Source organism: Myotis daubentonii, chromosome 20, assembly GCF_963259705.1.
Source record: "Myotis daubentonii chromosome 20, mMyoDau2.1, whole genome shotgun sequence".
NCBI lineage: Eukaryota > Metazoa > Chordata > Mammalia > Chiroptera > Vespertilionidae > Myotis > Myotis daubentonii.
Genome location: NC_081859.1, coordinates 11,758,931 through 11,778,592, shown reverse-complemented (window position 1 = coordinate 11,778,592; position 19,662 = coordinate 11,758,931). Strand labels below are relative to the sequence as shown.

The following is a 19,662-nucleotide window of genomic DNA, read 5'->3' as shown; positions in this document are numbered from 1 at the left end:
TGCGATTTGAGGGTGATGGGGGTCAACGCCTGAGGGCTCCCAGTATGTGAGAGGGGGCAGGCTGGGCTGACGGACACTCCCCCCCCCCCACCACACCCAGTGCACAAATTTCGTGCACCGGGCCCCTAGTATATATATAAAGTGTAATATGCTAATTAGACCAGACGTCCTTCCGAACGACTTTCCAGACAAATCTGGGGCTGCGAGGGAAGCCCGGGTCCAGAGGAAAGCTGGTGCCGACAGCTGGGGGAAGGAAGGCCTACTCTTGCATGAATTTCATGCATTGGGCCTCTAGTATATATATTGATTTCAGAAAGGAAGGGAAAGGGAGAGAGAGAGAGAAACATCAATGATGAGAGAGAATCATTGATCAGCTACCTCCTGCATGCCCCCCACTGGGGATCAAACCCACAACCCTGGTAAATGACCTTGACCGGAATCGAATCCAGGACCCTTCAGTCCACAGGCCAACGCTCTATCCGCTGAGCCAAACCGGCTGAGGCCCAAAGGGATCATTTTAGAATAAGGGAGTGAGGTGACGTCATACTGACCTTTGCCCTCGCCGTCATGTATGCTCTGCTTGCTTCCCTGGATTCGGGGAGAAAAAGAAGGTGTTTCTAAGACATTGTAAGGAAGTGAGATACACTGGATCAGTAGACGCTTCAGATAGCTGATACATTGCTCAGCGTTAAAGTTATTTTTGGATTAATTCTTTGAAATACATATTGCAGAGATTTTCATGTTCCTGAATTGGGTCATCTGTGACACAACTTCCTCCTAGTGGCTCAGAGATAGCATAATAGCGAGAGTAATAAATGCCCAATGGGTGCCCATTCGTGGTGTACATTATTTTGAATTTTATTAACCACCATGCATGTGGGTGTTATTATTTCCATTTGTTCATTATTTTCACTGATGAAGAAATGGAAACTCAGAGATTAAGGGCTGTCTCTAAAGCTAATCAGATAAATCAGAAAACTTGGATTCAAGTTCAAGTGTATCTGACTCCTAATATTCTCATAAGTTTATTCTTTCCACCATGCTAGTGGCTTTTAATTAATTTTTGCAGTGAAAAAACTCCCATTTAAACAAAATCCTAACTAGAAGTGTTACGTGTAAACATATATAAAATTGTAACTGAAAACACAATTTGAAAGCCAAACATTACACTGTGGTGTCTCTTCCCCCTGTGAAATGTATGCAATGCGTTTAGCAAAACCGTCTAAAATTATTTTACCAATGAAAAAGTAGCATCTGTAATTTATTTTATTCATGATTATGTATTGATTATTTGAAGTAACGAAAGCCTTCAGAAATAGGGAAAAATGGATGAAATCAGTTTAGACATTGCTTTTTAGAAAAAACCCCACTTTTACATACATACACACACACAGAAATTTTTTTCCTCTTTACTTCTTAAGAATATTTTTTTAAAGAGGGAGGAGGGAACAGAGAGAGAGAGAGAAACATAGATGTGAGAGTGCCACATTCATTGACTGCCTTCTGATCCTGAGCCTGCAACCTTTAACTGGGAATCAAACCAGCAACCTTTCGGTGCACGGGACGACACCCAACCCACTGAGCCACCCCAGCCAGGGCCCCTTTACCTTCTATCGAAGGAAGGGCGAAAATGCAACCAACCCTGATTTTTGAACCAACACTGGGTGTAAAAGTTAAGACACACTCTCCCTATTTCTTGCTTACCTTGCTGCTCTGAGGACCCTTACTAGAGTCACACTGGGACGAAGAGCATACGGAATCCTGACTTGTCTTCCTGTAAGGAGAGAGAGGAAGCCCAAAGAGGAAACATTAAGGTTCTTTCCTACTCAACGGGTGCTCTTCTCTGCTTTGATTTCAGTTCATTCTCTGGTACTTCTTTCATCCTCTGTAGATACTGAGCCGCTCACGTATAAAACAAAGCACATCCCATATCTTGTGTCACAAATGCTCATCTGCCTTGTGTTGGTGGGGGCTGTCGGGGAGCCCCAGGAATTCAGGTTCATTGCTGCCTGGTCTGGGAACGAAACAGCTGCCTGTCCCATGCCCAAGGCTAGATGCAGTCCCAGAGGTTCTGACACGGCGTCTAGTGGTGGGAGTGGGTGGGGGTGGGGGTGGGGCCCTGAGTAGCCTGGCTAACTTCTGCTCTACCGTTTCCGGTTCTGGCCTGGTCCACTCTGTGAAGCTGCTGGAATGGGCTGAACAGTGCCTTGGGGTCTGGGCAAGCATATCCACAGCAAGTCCTCAAAATCTTCTCAGAATAAGGAATTCCAAGCCATCGGAATATATTCTGGCTCACCTCTGGGTGACCCAAAACTAGCATAGGAACATTTTTTAAAAAAATATTTTTTTATTGATTTCAGAGAGGAAGGAGAGAGAGATAGAAACATCTCTCATCATTGATTGGCTGCTTCCTGCATGCCCCCTACTGGGGATTGAGCCCGAAACCTGGGCATGCGTCCTGACCTCCTGGTTCATAGGTCAATGCTCAACCACTGAGCCAAACTGGTCAGGCTAGCATAGAAACCGTTGACTTCTCTTCAGAGAGGTGTTTACCAAGGCCTACGGATGGAAAACCAGACCATAAAGCAAATATAAAGAGAAAAATACCTTCTCTTCAATATTTAAATAATGATCTCTCGCTCTCTCCGAAATGGATGATGATTGCTCAGTTTTATTGGAGGCCATATGAGACCTGCTGCCATTTGATCTGTCTGCGTCACATCCGTGCTCACAGAGTTTGATTTTGGCTACGAGTGTGGTCAAGTGAGCATGTCCCCTCTTTGCTACTGTTGTAAAGGGTGCTGTGGGTCTGACCGAGTGAAGGAAATGACATTCCCACACAGCAAATTGGATCCCCGGGGACCACCCACTACAAAACCCAGTGACGGGGAAGAAAGCTGAAGCCAGGCAGTCTACCCAACTTGCCTTCCCTCACGTGTACCTTCCTTAAGGCTGGGATGGGGAGAACTCTTTTGATGTCACCCACGTAAGACTCAGACAGCATTTCTCTATCAGTAAGTACCAAGTTACCTTACCTTGCACACTCAACGGTACGGAAGAGGAACGTGATGTCGTTAACTCTATAGCGTTTGGGATCCAAGTCGAGATTCACAGTGAAGCAATCTTCAGGTCTGTACCTGGGAAGAAACATACGTGTACATGATAAACCTGTAAGAATTAGGTAACTTACATGCCTTACATTACAAATTCCACACAGAGCTCACCAACTCCTAAAATGTTGATAGCGAACATGAATAGAAAATCCAGAGGTATAGCATTTGAACATATCTTTTTTTAACAAGGCTCTGGGTAGCGACACAAACATTGAGTGTGTAAAAGTCTTTTAATTCAAGTGGCTGGTCTATTCTTCCTACTTGTAGGTCAGAGAGTGGGCTTCTGCAATATCCTGGAAGTTTCATAGGATTTAAAGGTTAGAATTCCAGCCCTGGCCGGTTTCGCTCAGTGGATAGAGCGTCAGCTTGCAGACTGAAGGGTCCCGGTTCATTTCCGGTCAAGGGCACGTACCTTGGTTGCCGGCTCCTCCCTGGCCTGGGCTCTGGTCAGGGCACGTGCAGGAGGAAACCAATCAATGTGTTTTTCTCACATCGATATTTCTCTGTCTCTCCCTCTCTCTTCTACTCTCTCTAAAATAAAAAAAAATCAATGGAAAAATATCCTCGGGTGAGGATTAAAAAAAAGGTTAGAATTCTACTCTTTGAACAAGTAGAGTGATAAATTTGAATAAAATATAGTTATTGCCATCAGGGAACTTAGAACAGAGTGGAGAAGACACGCAGGGAATTCAGTGATTATGCTGCTGTTGTTACTGGAGTCTCCCACTGACCCAGATTCCAAAGAATTGAACACCTTCCCAGGCAGTTTCCACTGGCGCTTCATGTTCAGCTCTTTTAAAAAAATATATTTTTATTGATTTCAGAAAGGAAGGGAGAGGGAGAGAGAGAAACATCAATGATGAGAGAGAATCATTGATTGGCCACCTTCTGTATGACCCCCTACTCTGGGGATCAAGCCTGAAAGCTAGGCATGTGCCCTGACCGGGAATTGAACCATGATCTCCTGGTTCACAGGTTGACACTCAACCCCTGAGCCACACTGGCTGGGCCATGCTCAGCTCTTAAAGCCACACTTAACATTTCTTATAGCAAATGGACCTCAAAGCAAAATGTTCCTCTTCCTTTAATGCAGTGGTTCTCAACCTGTGGGTCGCGACCCCTTTGGTGGTGGAACGACCCTTTCACAGGGGTCGCCTAAGACCATCAGAAAACACATATATAATTACATATTGTTTTTGTGATTCATCACTATGCTTTAATTATGTTCAATTTGTAACAATGAAATTGGGGGTCACCACAACATGAGGAACTGTATTAAAGGGTCGCGGCATTAGGAAGGTTGAGAACCACTGCTTTAATGGAAATTGCCTCTGCTAATTGGATCTGTTGAGTGATGAAGGAAGCTCTTGAGGGGTCGGGGGAGGGTGAACCAAGCTCAAAAGAGGAGCTTGTGGGCTTGATGACTCGTTAAGCTCAAACTTTTTACACATTTCTGCTCTGCAGCCTAGCTGAATGGTGGAATGGATTATTAATGAGCAAGGACAATTTCTAGTTTGGTCCCCAAAGAGCTTTGAACAGGAAGAGAAGAGCTGTTTCTTCCTGACTGGTGAAGGGATCTTAGGCCAAGTTTGAGGTAGAGGTAGAGATGGCCTCCGCCATGAATATGGGTACCATATCTCGTGTCAGAGCCTTTAAAGCTGAGCCTAAATTACATTAGACATTGCTGTGCTAAATTATATGTTCTGCAAAAATACTCCACTGATTCTAAATCGATTGTTTTTACATAATCATCTTTTCCTAAGGAGACACTGTCACTCTCTGATTAGAGGTGGTGTTTGCATGCATCCCTTGGTGAAATGCCTAGCATTTCAACAAGGAGGAGCTCCACCTTCAAGCTGGACATGTTCTCAGGGCAGCTCCCCCCTCCTTGGGCTGTGGCATCAGGACTCTGTGCCCTTTGTGTCTAGCTGATTTCCCTTGGTGGTGAGTCACGCACCATCCGACAGTCATAGTGTGAGAACGGCATTAATAAAAGGGTGAGAAATTGTACAGTGCATATGCAAATGACAAGTAGACTGTGAGAAAAGCTTACGGGTGAGGGTTGAAGAGAAGGAACAGAAGGGTGACAGAAATTTTAGGGGCCGGGACCAAGAGAACACGAGCTGGGGTTCAGAGGGAGCGTTCTGTAGAAACATCTACTTCAACTAAAGGTTCAAAGGAGAATAAATCCAGGGCGAAACAAGAAAGATGCATGTTCTCTCAAAAGTTGGTTAAGCCCTAGCCAGTTTGGCTCAGTGGATAGAGCATTAGCCTGCGGACTGAAGGGTCCCAGGTTGATTCCAGTCAAGGGCACATGCTCAGGTTGCAGGCTCGATCCCCACTAGGGGGCGAGCAGGAGGCAGCCGATCAATGCTATGATTCTCTCTCATCATTGATGTTTGTATCTCTCTCTCCCTCTCTCTTCCTTTCTGAAATCAGCTTTTTAAAAAGTTGGTTAAAAGTAAAGACTCAGACTTAGATTGGGAAGGGACACGGAGTCCGGGTAGACCAGTAGTATATAATACACTGTAAATAGAGAGGCAGAGATTTCTTTTGCATTTTCTTCTTCTTTTCCCTTGTCCTCTCCCACTCTCTTCTCCCCTCCTTTTTACCTCTTCCCTTCCCCCAAATGCTCAGATAAACTTGACTTTCCTGTTATTCATTCATCAAGGTTCTTGACCACCTTGTACCTCAAAGTACAATATTACAGATTCCTTTGACCGAGGGTGTTCACACGTGGCCCTTGCTCTCTAGCCCAATTGCACAACTGTGGGTTGCTTATCACTTGCAATCCATCCAGAGCAAATAACACGATTGTTCTGTTGTTTCCTTTACAACCAATGGCAAGAACATTTAGAAATGGATGGCAGGGAAAAGGTGAAGTTTTTGACCATAGCATGAAGAAAATCTAATTGGTGGAGATTTGGAATTGCAAATGCCATGGCCTTGTTAGCACTGCTCTGTAATGAATTAGATGTGTTGGGGGTGGTGAATGAGAAGGAAAACCCATCCAGCATGCCTCTCACCATTTGATTTGGGTGACTTAGTAGATGGTGTCCCTGGGTATACAGGAAGAGGAGTTGTTTGGGGGGAGGGGAGGTTGGGCCAAAGTTTGGGGCATGTGGGACTTTAAGGTAATTGGGGCTTGGTCATTGCCAGATATGTATGTTTGAAGCTCTGGGGAGATTAGAGTTTAAGTTTAGTGTGTATTTTCAGTATTTGTTGAGGTTATGAATTTGGACAGGATAATGCATGTAAGCATGTACTAGAGTGAGAAGAGTAAAAGTCAAAGCACTTGAGAACACAAATAGTTAAGGCTCATCTTATTTATATTACTAGAGGCCCAGTGCACGAGGTTCATGTACTCGTGGGGTCCCTCAGTCTGCCTGCACCCTCTCGCAGTCCGGGAGCCCTCAGAGCGCTGCCGCCACCACTACTGAGCTCGCCAGCTGTGAGCCCGGCTTTTGGCTGAGCAGAGCTCCCCCTGTGGGAGTGCACTGACCACCAGGGGGCAACTCCTGCATTGAGTGTCTGTCCCCTGGTGGTCAGTGCGCATCATAGCGACTGGTCATTCAGCCATTTGGTCGATTTGCATATTAGCCTTTTATTATATAGGATTCTGGGATTTAGACACTTAGTACATAGTCTCCTCATGATCATGACTCCAGGAATGCCTCCCTTGATAGTAACTACTACTTTTATTTATTGCTTTTGTTGATTTATTTGTTTTAGCATTGAATGTTACTTTGGCTCTTCTGTAGTACAACTTATATTATTTAAAAAAAAGATGCAACTTACAATTCTTTGACAGTGGATGTTACAAAATTCCACAAGATGATTACACCATTTACGGTCCCAGCGGCTATCAAATTATATCCTTCTACTTGCAATATGTCAATGCAGTTCACTTCTGAACTGACTGCAGGATTCTAAAGAAGGGAGGAAACCAACTCATTGATCGTCATGAACACAGTATCTAACCACAATCCACATGCTGTGTGTACACTTTGTTATCTCATCATTAACTTAAAATGTCTTACGATTTTTCAAAAAATTTACTGGAGTAGAGTTGGTATACAATATTATATTTGTTTCAGGTGTACGACATAGTGATTCAACATGTATATGCCTTACAATGTGATCACCATAAGTCTGAAAACCATCTGTCATGCAAAGTTCTTATGATGTTATTGACTATATTCCCTGAGCTGTACATTACATCTCCATGACTCATGTTAGAGCTGAAATTAAGCGATAGTACACTGAAGTTCACTGCATTATTTTCTCTACTTCTGTGTCTGTTTGTAATGTTCCATAATAAAAGGGAAGAAAATCAAGAAATGAAACTTACAGGAACATCTTGAGACTGGGTTTTCTCAGCTATCAGCGAAACATATGGGAAGGGAAGAGCCATGTTCCTGTTTTTAGTAGATGTTTTCAGACGCACAATATGATTACCATCTCGCAGGACAGGTATGACATCAGGCAGCTCCCATATCACAATGAGACAAATATCATTTTCTTTACCCTTTAATAGAAACCCAGTGAGGACATGAGAAACTCAATTAACTATTTTATTTGGAACTGTTGTAAGGATACAGAGAAAAATAGAACAGGCCAGGATGTATCTGCCACCCAGTTTTGTCAAGTCTTAAGTTCTATCTACCCCTCCCTAATACAATTCCTCTTTTTTCTTCCCTTTCCAGAAGTAATTAGTAACCTGAACAAGGTGTTAGTTATGAAAGTTTGTATATTTATACATAAATATATACATACATTCTACATATATATAAATAAATCTATATAAATATTGCTTTCAGGCTTTTAACCATTTTTTTTTTGAAAACCCTAACTTTTATTTTTGAAGGACAGCTGGATAAACTGGCAAAAGCCAGTTTTGTTGAAATTTCAAGATGGTATAAAAATGCTTCCAGGATATAGTCAGCGCATTCACATTCACCTCGGCTCCATTCGGATGGATTTTAGCTTCCAACAGGCTTTTAACCTTTTAATAAAGTTATCAAGCTATATAAATTCTTCTTCAACTCTCTTGTTTCACTTAAAATTATATTTCTGAGTCCTGGCCGGAGTTGCTCAGTTGGTTGGAGCATCGTCCCATACACCAGAAGGCCAAGGGTTCAATTTCCAGTCAGGGTTCATACCTGGGTTGAGGTTTGGTCTCAGTAGGGGCGCATACAGGAGGCAAACAATTGATGCTTCTCTCACATCTATGTTTCTCTCTCTCGCCCTCCCTCTCTAAAAATCAATAAAAACATATCCTCGGGTGAGGATTAAAAAATTTATACTTTTGAGATTTTTTACATAAAGCTCTAGTTCATTTATTTTTAACTGCTTTATAGTGTTGTATGAATATACTACAACTGATTTAACCCATTCTCTTAGTAATGGATATTAAGCTTGTTGTCAGTTTTTTGCTGCTTGTTTTTATGGACAATTGCTACAGCTTCTAGAACAATTCCTGGAGTAGAATTATCAAGTTGTAAGAGATGCATGTTATCAACTTTACTAGATATTGCCAAGTGACTTTTCAAGGAGTGTTAATCTTTTCCCACTCCCAACTGGAGCAGAGCAGAGTTCTCCTTTCTTCTCATTCTTGCCAACACTTGATTTTACTCGATTATGTAGCCTACCTAATGGGTTTGAAATGGGACATGTAAAAATTAATCTTAGCCCTAGCTGAAGGGCCCTGGGTTCGATTCTGGTCAAGGGCACATGCCAGGGTTGTGGGCTCAGTCCCCAGTAGGGGGTGTGCAGGAGGCAGCCGATCAATGATTCTCTCTCATCATTGATGTTTCTCACTCTCTCTCTCTCTCTGAAATCAATAAAAATATTTAAAAAATTAATTGTAAAATATATTAATTATATCAATCACATTTTCTGAATTAGTGAACTGAACTTTTTATGTGTTTGTGAAACATTTGGCTTTCCTTACCTGTCCTTGGTCCATTTTCATCTTGGGCTGTTTGGTGTTCTGCATTTGTGGGATTTCTTTAGCTACTCTAGTTCCTAATCTTCTCTCACTTACCTGGGATCCAGTGAGTGGTCTTTTCACACTATGTGACTTGTTTTTCACTTTTTAAAGAAAAGAGCTTATTTTTAATTTGAAAGCAAGACATCACTGTGGCATCCCATCTGTGAAAATGTTATAGCTCTCATATTTTCAGGAGTGTTTTTTTTTTATGTCCTTTACTTTTCTTTTATTTCCATAAAACTGTGGCATATTTGTATTGAATTTATTTTAGGCACTTCATATTTTTCTTTGCTATTGTAATGCAATCATTTATTCTGCTTTCTAGGTGGTTATTATTGATGACATGCTATTTAATTTTGAAATGAGGATAAAAGCCACATTTTCAAGGTTGGTCATTTTGCCAGCAGAGCGTGATTTTAAAGGTTGAAAGCAGCTACAGTAAAGTGGAGAGAATATTGGCCTAAGCGTGAAAACAACAGATTTCTAGTCTCAGTTCTAGTGAGAAGTTGAACAGAGCACCTGTCTTCTTTGGGCCTTTTTTATAAGCTGAGGAGTTTAGCTAGTTGACAAAAGTCCTTTCTTTTTTTACTTTAATATATATCTGTATTGATTTCAGAGAGGAAGGAAGGAGAGACAGAAACATCAATGATGAGAGAGAATCATTGATCAGCTGCCTCCTATATGGCCCCAAGTGGGGATCGAGCCTGCAACCCAGGCATGTGGCCTGACCTGGAATTGAACTGTGACCTCTTGGTTCACAGATCAATGCTCCAACCACTGAGCCACACAGGCCGGGCAGTCCTTTCATTTTTTGCAAGCTTTTTGTTTCTAGGTGATCTAAGGTCTCTGTGCTTTCATATTTATGCTAATTTCCCTAAAAAGTATGGGCCAGTGGTTCTCCTACTGACTAGTTGTTTTTTGTTAGAGTTTGTGCCATTGTGGGAGCAGAATGCATCTCAGCCACATCCAAACAGTGAGCGGAGATGAGTATCCTCAGTACCAGCTTTGCTAGGTTCACATGCCCCCTTGGTGGTATGAGCTGACCGCCACGGTTTTCATGGCGTTAGCTGGTTTCAACTGACCCACTTAGGACAGCAAAAAATAAAAATAAAAACCCACAAAATATTGACTTACAGTTACTAACATTTAATTTTACAAGAGAGGGCATAGGGAAGGAGGGACTAGAAACACTGCTATCATCATTGTATGAGAGGAGAGGTTATATTTTAATATGAAAAAGTAAAAGTAGGAAAGATATAATCTTAACACTTAAAAAATAAAATTAGCCCTAACCGGTTTGGCTCAGTGGATAGAGCGTCGGCCTGCGGACTGAAAGGTCCCAGGTTCGATTCCGGTCAAGGGCATGTACCTTGGTTGCGGGCACATCCCCAGTAGGGAGTGTGCAGGAGGCGGCTGATCGATGTTCCTCTCTCATTGATGTTTCTAACTCTCTATCCCTCTCCTTCCGCTCTGTGAAAAATCAATAAAATATATTTTTTTTAAAAAGTAAAATTAGCTTTAGGAAAAGCTATCCTTGTTTGCTTCATTTTATTCCTAACTGGTGAAAACTGTGACCTCTGGTTTGCATTGGCAGATAGGCCTTTGGGAATCGGTGCTCGGGGAAACCAGCAGCTCACAGGACGCTAAGGGCATGCACGCCATTCATTGCTTCACAGAGAAAGCTCCTTTGCTCTAAGGGACCTACAAATGGGGCTACAGGAGTAAACTCACCAAGCAATGTGGCCAGAAGGGAGGGAAAATAAAGAGACGTAAGTGGCTCTTTATTTATTTAGTTTTTAAATATATTTTATTGATTTTTTACAGAGAGGAAGGGAGAGGGATAGAGAGTTAGAAACATCAGTGAGAGAGAAACATTGATCAGCTGCCTCCTGCACACTCCCTACTGGGGATGTGTCCGCAACCAAGGTACATGCCCTTGACCGGAATCGAACCTGGGACCCTTGAGTCCACAGGCCGACGCTCTATCCACTGAGCCAAACCGGTTAGGGCCGTAAGTGGCTCTTTAGTATTTGAAATATTTGCGGTGCATTAATCAAAATCTCTAACCTCACACAGTGCTTTGGTCATACTGTAAGGATAGCAATTTCTCACCGATCAATGGTTTTTATCAAGAAGATTTTAGGAGCAAAATGTATCCAAATTAAAAAAAAAATTATGTTGGCAGAATGCAATGTTATCTCCTTTAAACTGAGATCATGAAAAAATTGTTGTTCCCGTCTCTTGTGGTCTATGACGTTCTATCAATGGGTCAGTTTATAACCCATTACGTGGCTCCAAGACCACACCCAGACAATCTAGCACAGTGATGATTTCTGAAAGGATCGGGCAGTTGCACAAGCACTTTTCTGAGGTAGAGAAGATAAAATCAAGAATATAAGTGCCGCCCTAACCGGTTTGGCTCAGTGGATAGAGCGTCAGCCTGCGGACTGGAAGGTCCCAGGTTCAATTCCGGCCAAGGACATGTACCATGGTTGCGGGCACATCCCCAGTAGGAGGTGTGCAGGAGGCAGCTGATCAATGTTCCTTTCTCATCCATGTTAATAACTCTCTATCTCTCTCCCTGCCTCTCTGTGAAAAATCAATAAAATATATTAAAAAGAAAAGAATATAAGTGCCAAAGAGACATTACATTTCTCTTAAGGACTGGTTCAAGGACATTCAAACTTATGGGGAGCCTGCCTCCGTACATATGCATTAGCAATGGCCCCTAAGTGGCCGGCTGTGCCTACGGAAGCAGTGTTTGCTGTTTGTTTAATGCAGCTGAGGATAGAGGTTTGGTGCATCTTCCCTTCACTCCACTCCCAGCCCCAACTCCAGGAATGAACTACATTCCTGTCCCATTCATTTACTATTGTAAACCTTACAAGAGGTGTCTTATAGTTCTTTCTGGGAAGAGTATATTGAATCACCTTTTTCCCAGCAGTAGGCCATCAATCATCTTAATCACTGCTGGGTTTCTTTTTAAGTTGTGTTTTGGGGTGTGTGTGTGTATGTGTGTTTTAATACATTTTTATTGATTTCAGAGAGTAAGGGAGAGGGAGAGAGAGGTAGAAATATCAATGATGAGAAATAATCATTGATCGGCTGCCTCCTGCACACCCCTCACTAGGGATCTAGCCCGAAACCTGGGCATGTGCCCTGACTGGGAATCGAACCAGTGACCTTCTGGTTCATAGGCTGACACTCAACCATTGAGCCATACTGGCCAGGCCGAGCAGCTCTTCTTTTTGGCTCTTTGTTGTTGTTTTTTTGTTTTTCTTGTTTTGTCCTTCTAATATGTTTTTGTTGATTTCAGAGAGGAAGGGAGAGGGAGAGAGAGATAGAAACATCAATGATGAGAGAGGAAATCATTGACCAGCTGCCTCCTGTATGACCCCTACTGGGGATGAATTCTGCAATGGAGGTATGTGCCCTTGACCAGGAATCGACCCCGGGACCCTTGTGTCTGCAGGCCGACGCTCTTGCCACTGAGCCAATCCAGCCAAGGCCTTTTTGGCTCTTTGCTTGGACCTGGGCAAGCTTACTTAGCAGCCTCCTACGGTGGTGGATGGGGAAATGCCATCCTCAGCTGGCTGGCAAGAGAGGAGTTCAATGGGGATGGTCCCCCAGACTCAGTTGGTTTTCCCAAGAAGAGCAGAGAGAGTACAGGTGTCAACGGGGGATGGCAAACCTGCATCATTTTGATCTTCCCATTGTGCTCCAAGACGAGGAGCAGGTGCTGGTGTTTCTCCTGCACCTTCAGGAACGCCAGGTGCTTCACCCAGTGCTCCTCCTCCTTCCAGTCCTTCCCTTCGGGGAGCACCTTCAGCTCCTGCCCGCTGCCGAAGTCCCAGATCTTAACGGTTCCTGAGCACAGAGGGAGACGCGGTGGGTGGAAAGGAATTGATCGGAAGCTGGGCTCTTATCTCAGAGAACACGGACCTCATTGAAAGCTTTCTGCCCACGATTTATCCTATGTCTATTTCCTACTGAAATGTGAGTCTCCCTGGCCTTGCTGTGCACAGTGCATGTTTCTGTGGGCCTTGATGGACACAGGCTGACAAACACGAAACGGGACCAGGCCATGTCTTGAAATTGCGACCGTTTTCTTTGAACCCTCCCATCTGAGCTTTCTGTCTTAAATGGACCTTTTCTGCCTTTATTCTCCCAAGGCTTTCCAGTTTGCTAAATACCCCCGATATCTATCCATTTGTATATCTAACATTATGCCACAATTATTATTATTATTATTTAAAAATATGTTTATTGATTTCAGAGAGGAAGAGAGAGAGAGAGAGAGAGAGAGAGAGAGAAACATAAATGATGAGAGAGAATCATTGATCGGCTGCCTCCTGCATGCCCCCTACTGGGGATCAAACCTGCAAACCCAGCATGAGCCCCGACAGGGAATCAAACTGTGGTCTCCAGGTTCATAGTTGGATGCTCAACCACTGAGCCACACCTGCTGGGCATGCCACAATTGTTATTAATAGAAAGATCATCACTGCAATAGTAAAGATCACAGGGTCACCTCAGTGCTAGGTATAGTGGGCTGCCCCTCACAGCACTTTGCCTCCCCTCCCTTAACTGTTATTACTTAAAAAACCCTCTAGAGTCTATATGCAATAAAATATTATGCTTGCATGAAAATAGTGCCATCTCAGTTACATTGAATTGCTTAATGCTTATGTCTGATAATAGCTGTATCCATTGCTCAGAATTTCTATTATGACTAATTTTCACATTGTGCAGCGTTGCTAAGAGTAGGGGACTGCTTTCTTAGGAACTGTCCCATGAGAGAGCAGCTGCATTCACTCAATCACACTGCATCCACTCAGCAGGGGCAATTTTATTTGATGGGTATTGCTACCTGCTCACACTTTTAAAAAGCAGACTCTTAATCCAGCTGGCGTGGCTCAGTGGTTGAGCGTCGACCTTTGAACCAGGAGGTCATGGTTCGATTCCCAGTCAGGGCACAGCCTGGGTTGCGAGCTCCATCCCTAGTGTGGAGCATGCAGGAGGCAGCCAATCAATGATTCTCTCTCATCATTGATGTTTCTCTCTCTCTCCCTCTCCCTTCCTCTCTGAGATCAATAAAAACATATTAAAAGAATAAAAAGCAGACTTTTACATCAGGATGTCCACTCAATCCATCAATGGGCTTTCATGCCAGTAAATATGTCCCTAGAATAAATGTATTGTGAGCAGTGCATGCGGTTGGTCTAGATCAGTGATGGCGAACCTATGACACGCGTGTCAGAGGTGACACACAAACTCATTTTTTTGGTTGATTCTTCTTTGTTAAATGGCATTCAAATATATAAAATGAACATCAAAAATATAAGTCTTTGTTTTACTATGGTTGCAAATATCAAAAAATTTCTATATGTGACACGGCACCAGAGTTAAGTTAGGGTTTTTCAAAATGCTGATATGCCAAGCTCAAAAGGTTCGCCATCACTGGTCTAGATAAAGCAATTCTTTGCTGGGAGTTTAGATGTAATGGAAAGTATTGATTACGGTGAACATCAGTCTCCGGACAAGAATGCCCATCAGAGAAGAGTTATCACGCTCCCGTCAGGCGCTGTGATCTTGCTGTCATGGTTACGTGGCCTAGCCAGGTTCATGCCCTCCCTGTGACCCAAACTACCAATGAGTTTCCCGAGCAAACTCTCAGAGCACTAACGCAGGGAGGCCGTGTTCTGAATCTTAGTCTGACCGTTATACGCTCCTGTGGCAAAAAGAAATCCACTGTCATCGATAGCTGCAGAAGTCAGTTCAATATTGAAGCCATGAGGGTCTAGAATCTGGTATATTTGGAGGCCAGTCTCAAGTTCCCACACCTATAGGTAAGAACAAGAAGATCAAATGCCTTTCAGTTCTTATCAACAAATTTACAATATTCAAGACAGCCTCACAATTGGTGTGATGGCCCTGGCCGGTTTGGGTGAGTGGTCATCGCACTGGCCCCTTGGACCAAGGGTCTTAAGTTTGATTCCCAGTCAAGGACACATAACTGGGTTGCAAGTTATTCCTGCTCTGGTTGAGGTGCGTGTGGGAGGCAACCAGTGAATGTGTTTCTCAAATCCCTCTCTCTCTTTCTGCCTTTCCTCTCTCCCTCCCCCTCTCCTCCCTGCTTCCCTTCCACTCTCTCTAAAAAACCAATGGAAAAAATATCCTCGGGTGAGCATTTACAATAAAAAGAATGGTGCTACGTCCATCTAACACCCTTCTCAGCATTCTGCCATGAATGTTGTTTGCTCAAAGGAAGTTCTAAACGACTCAAGGCTGCCTCCTAGTGACTGTGCTGCCCTGGGGGTGTCTGTGGCTGAGAGGCAGGGACTGTTCCAGGAAGCCTGTGCAGGAAGCAGTCCATCGCTATTGTAAGTATGGAGCAAGATGGAGATAGAACAGTGATGAGTCCAGCTGAAAAGATCGCCCTGGATGGTTTCCCCTCTGTTGGCACTCATCCAAGTTAGCGAGGGGCCGCTTGTAATCTGAGAGAACCCTGAGGAGGGAGCTTTCCAAGGAGTGATTAGGGAGAGGGGGTCAGCGAGAGAGAGAGAGAGAGAGAGAGAGAGAGAGAGAGAGAGAGAGAGAGAGAGAGAGATGGAGGAAAGGCTAAGACTTCAGAAAAGGGTGCCTCTGTAACCAGGCTGGGTATAATCAGGAAATGCAGGAACATGTCAAGACTCATCATTGCCCAGCCTGTGTGGCTCAGTGGTTGAGCATCGAACCATGCACCAAGAGGTGATGGGTTCGATTCCCAGTCAGGGCACATGCTCAAGTTGCTGGCCTGATTCCCAGCAGGGGGCGTGCAGGAGGCAGCTGATGGATGTTGAAGCATTGATGTTTCTATCTCCCTCTCCCTTTCTCTCAACATCAGTAATAATAATAAAAAAACTATTAAAAAAAAAGAAAAAAAAAGACTCATCATTATCTCTCTTTGGAAACACAGTAGGCACTTTAGTCTCACAGTCCTTAGGTCTGAATCTCCCCTCTTCATGGATTTGCTATGTTCACTTGTAATAAAAGTGAAGTGGCAAGCCGGGCCGGCGTGGCTCAGTGGTTGAGCGTTGACCTATGAACCAGGAGATCACGGTTCAATTCCCAGTCAGGGCACATGCCCGGTTGTGGGCTCCATCTCCAGTGTAGGGTGTGCAGGAGGCAGCGGATCAATGATTCTCTCTCATCATTGATATTTCTATCTCTCTCCCTCTCCCTTCCTCTCTGAAATCAATAAAAATATTTTTTTAAAACAGAGGGGAAAACATCCAGGGTGATCTTTTCTGCTGGACTCATCTCTGTTACGTTTCCATCTTGCTCCATACTTTTCTGAAGTCAGAGCCACGCAGGCCGGCCGGACAAAATTCCTATTCTGATAGTAACAACTAGCTTTATTTATTCATTTGAGCATGTCACTGAATACTAAGCAGTCTGAGCTGGCTTAACATACTTGTTTTTCATGTGTTTGTGAAAGCTTAAAAATAGATCGAATGCAGGGCATCATCACAGGTGCCACTGCATTTTCTTAATCATCCAAAGACTTCCCAGGAAGAAGGAAAATTCGATCTGCTTTCCTTTTTCTCTCTGCAGAGTCAACACGCACTCACCTTAATGATGGACTCGGAGCAGATGGTAAGCACTTGGTGGAAGTATTTGTTGTGAAGCATGACATTGATTTCTCGCTCATGCGTGTGAGGAACCTGTTTTGTATCTTGTATCATCCTAGTCAAAGGGTACATGTCAATAACAGTAGATCCTGGGGAAAAAGTAAGAGTTTCATAAATACTCAATACTAGAAGGTTATTTTTGAACCAAAATTAGAAGGTTTTTTGTTATTGTTAATCCTCACCCAATATTTTTCCATTGATTTTTAGAGAGAGTGGGAGAGAGAGGAAAAGACAGAGAGAAACATCCATGTGAGAGAAACACATTGATTGGTTGCCTCCTGCATGAGCCCTGACCAGGGCCTAGGCCGGGGAGAAGCCTGCAACCAAGGTAGGTGCCCTTGACCAGAATCGAACCCAGGACCTTTTGGTCCACAGACTGATGCTCTATCCACTGAGCCAAACCGGCCAGGGCAATATTAGAAGTTTTGAACCACAAAGGATTTTATGCAACCAGTTGTGTTTGGAAACAGCCAATCAGTGAGACTGGTAACATCAATGCATAGGAACTTTAATGAGGGGAAAATGCATTCATTTACTCTAAAACAATTTTGATAAATAAAGCAAATGTGATTGAGCCAGAGAAGAACATTCACTTTGGGCCGCATTAATTTTCATGTGCGGGCCATTTGGGTCTCACTGATACCCTCTTTTCAGTGACTTCTGTTTTCCCCGTTAGAGTGCCTCTCCATCTGGTGCAGAGGGAGGATGGAGATGGAAATGGGAGGTGAGCTGCCATTTAGTGACTGAAATTGATAGTTAGAGAGCCCTTTCCAACCAACGAATGATAAAAAATACAAAACAAAAACACCCACTGTAAACATGGTCTTATTAAATGTAACTAGTGAGAATAATTGCAAGCCAGCGCTTGCAACATTACTATTAAATAAGATTTTTTCCACCCTCGCTGGTTTGGCTCAGTGGATAGAGCACCGGCCTGTGGACTGAAAGGTCCCAGGTTCGATTCCAGTCAAGGGCACATGCCTGGGTTTCGGGCTCGATCCCCAGTGGGGGGCATGCAGAAGGCAGCCAATCAATGATTCTCTCTGATCATTGATGTTTCTTTCTCTCTCTCTCTCTCTCTCTCTCTCTCTCTCTCTCTCTCCCTCCCTCCCTCTCCCTTACTCTCTGAAATCAATAAAAATATATTAAAAAAATAAGATTAGCCTAACAGGTTTGGCTCAGTGGATAGAGCAGCAGCCTGCGGACTGAAAGGTCCCGGGTTCGATTCCGGTCAAGGGCATGTACCTTGGTTGCGGGCACATCCCTAGTGGGGGGTGTGCAGGAGGCAGCTGATCGATGTTTCTCTCTCATAGATGTTTCTAACTCTCTATTCCTCTCCCTTCCTCTCTGTAAAAAATCAATAAAATATATTTTAAAAAAAATAAGATTATTTCCCAAATCACCATAGTGCATGCAGTACATGGAGAGCAGGCAATTCTTACTTTCCTTCTCCTAAGGGTTTTTGGGTTGGTTTTACAGTAACAGGCTAATCTGCAAGTATGATTTGACTCTCAAGATCAATGAACCATGTATCCTGGTTGAGTATAATGTCTGGGAATATAAATAAGAACCCCAAGCATCCCATAGCTCAAACAAGAATAAGTCCTCTTTCCTGTTTTGTTTTGTGTGTTTTTTCCAGTGTGGATTTTCCCCTTTGCATTGAGTTTCTAAAGTCTCTCCCAGGAAATCTCAATGTTACGAAACATTCCAGCAGGAGTTTCGAGTTACTAAACTCTTTCCTCAGGTGTTCAAATTTTAAGAGAAAAACTACTCATGGGTAAAGGACTGTGATGAATATTTTTCAATCCAAATACCTCAAGATGGAACTAAGAGGAATATGGTAACCAGCCAGTCAAACAACACTCGAAGTGAAAGGACAAACAGAAACGAACTCTCCTCCACTTTATCTTATAGGGCTGGGCCCTCAGCCTAAGCCCCCTCCCCTTTCTGAGAGTGGCCACAGGAATGCCAGTAATATCCTAACTCCCCCAGCCACCACCTGAGTGGACCAGTGAAGCTCCAGGAACGCAGCTAAGGTCCTAATAAGGCTATAGTGGGGGATGGCTCAAACCTCAGAATGTGTTGGTCACTTCCTGACCTTTGTGCTGTAAAACCCTCACCAGAGTGACCAATCTCTGTAACTCACGTCACTTACCTAAGCCCAACCAAATGACTAGCCCTATATAACCTTTGTTCTCTTAGGTTGTAACCAGGATACATTAGGGACTCGGGGCTCTCTCGCATCCAGTAATGGAGGCAGAGGGGGACCAAGCTGGCTTGAATAAAAGACTCTCTGCTTTTGCATCGGATTTGGCGCTCCCTGGTGGATCTTTGGGGGGTCTTGAAATCTGGGCATAACAGAAGCTCCTCGCCCTAATGAATCCCAGGGGAAGTCAGAGCAGGTGGTCACTGGGAAATTGCTTAGGGAATGCATTCCGGGTTGGTGTTCCAGAAGGAAGTTGTATTGTTAATATGGTTCATTCTTCCTCCAAAGCCTGAGGGTATGTGCGTGAGCAGTGCTCAGCTGTGAGTGCCTCTTTAGTAAGCATGTGTTTCTAAGAGGCAACAAGAAAAGAAGGCACCGAATCTGTTGGCATCGGCTCTGGGCATCTGTCACTGGGGCCTCTCCTCTCTCTCTCCACTTTGTCCAGAAGCAAAGGCAGGTAGGAAGGAGAGACAGCGCCCTTATTACTGTGTAAGTACTGTCTCATTATCAGAATGCCCAGGGCCAAAACGCTGCTGGCTTGATCTGGGAGGCAGCCAATCGATGTGTCTCTCTCACATTGATGTCTCTCTGTCTCTCTGTCTCTCTCTCTCTCTCTCCTCCCTTCCACACTCTCTAAATATCAATGAAAAAAAATATCCTCGAGCTGAGGATTTAAAA

The 19,662-nt window shown here is 43.7% G+C and overlaps 1 protein-coding gene across 1 annotated transcript in view; it reads right to left on the bottom strand.

Annotated features, from left to right (window-relative positions):
* The window catches only part of WDR64 (WD repeat domain 64), a 62,525-nt gene that overhangs the window by 18,172 nt on the left and 24,691 nt on the right, over positions 1-19,662 (bottom strand). The window contains exons 12-19 of the mRNA XM_059677483.1: positions 16,719-16,867; positions 14,825-14,948; positions 12,797-12,972; positions 7,465-7,641; positions 6,912-7,042; positions 3,036-3,137; positions 1,705-1,774; positions 552-588 (exon numbers count right to left, since the gene is read on the bottom strand). Of these exons, the coding sequence (XP_059533466.1) occupies positions 552-588; positions 1,705-1,774; positions 3,036-3,137; positions 6,912-7,042; positions 7,465-7,641; positions 12,797-12,972; positions 14,825-14,948; positions 16,719-16,867 (966 nt within the window). The remainder of the gene's footprint in view (positions 1-551; positions 589-1,704; positions 1,775-3,035; positions 3,138-6,911; positions 7,043-7,464; positions 7,642-12,796; positions 12,973-14,824; positions 14,949-16,718; positions 16,868-19,662) is intronic.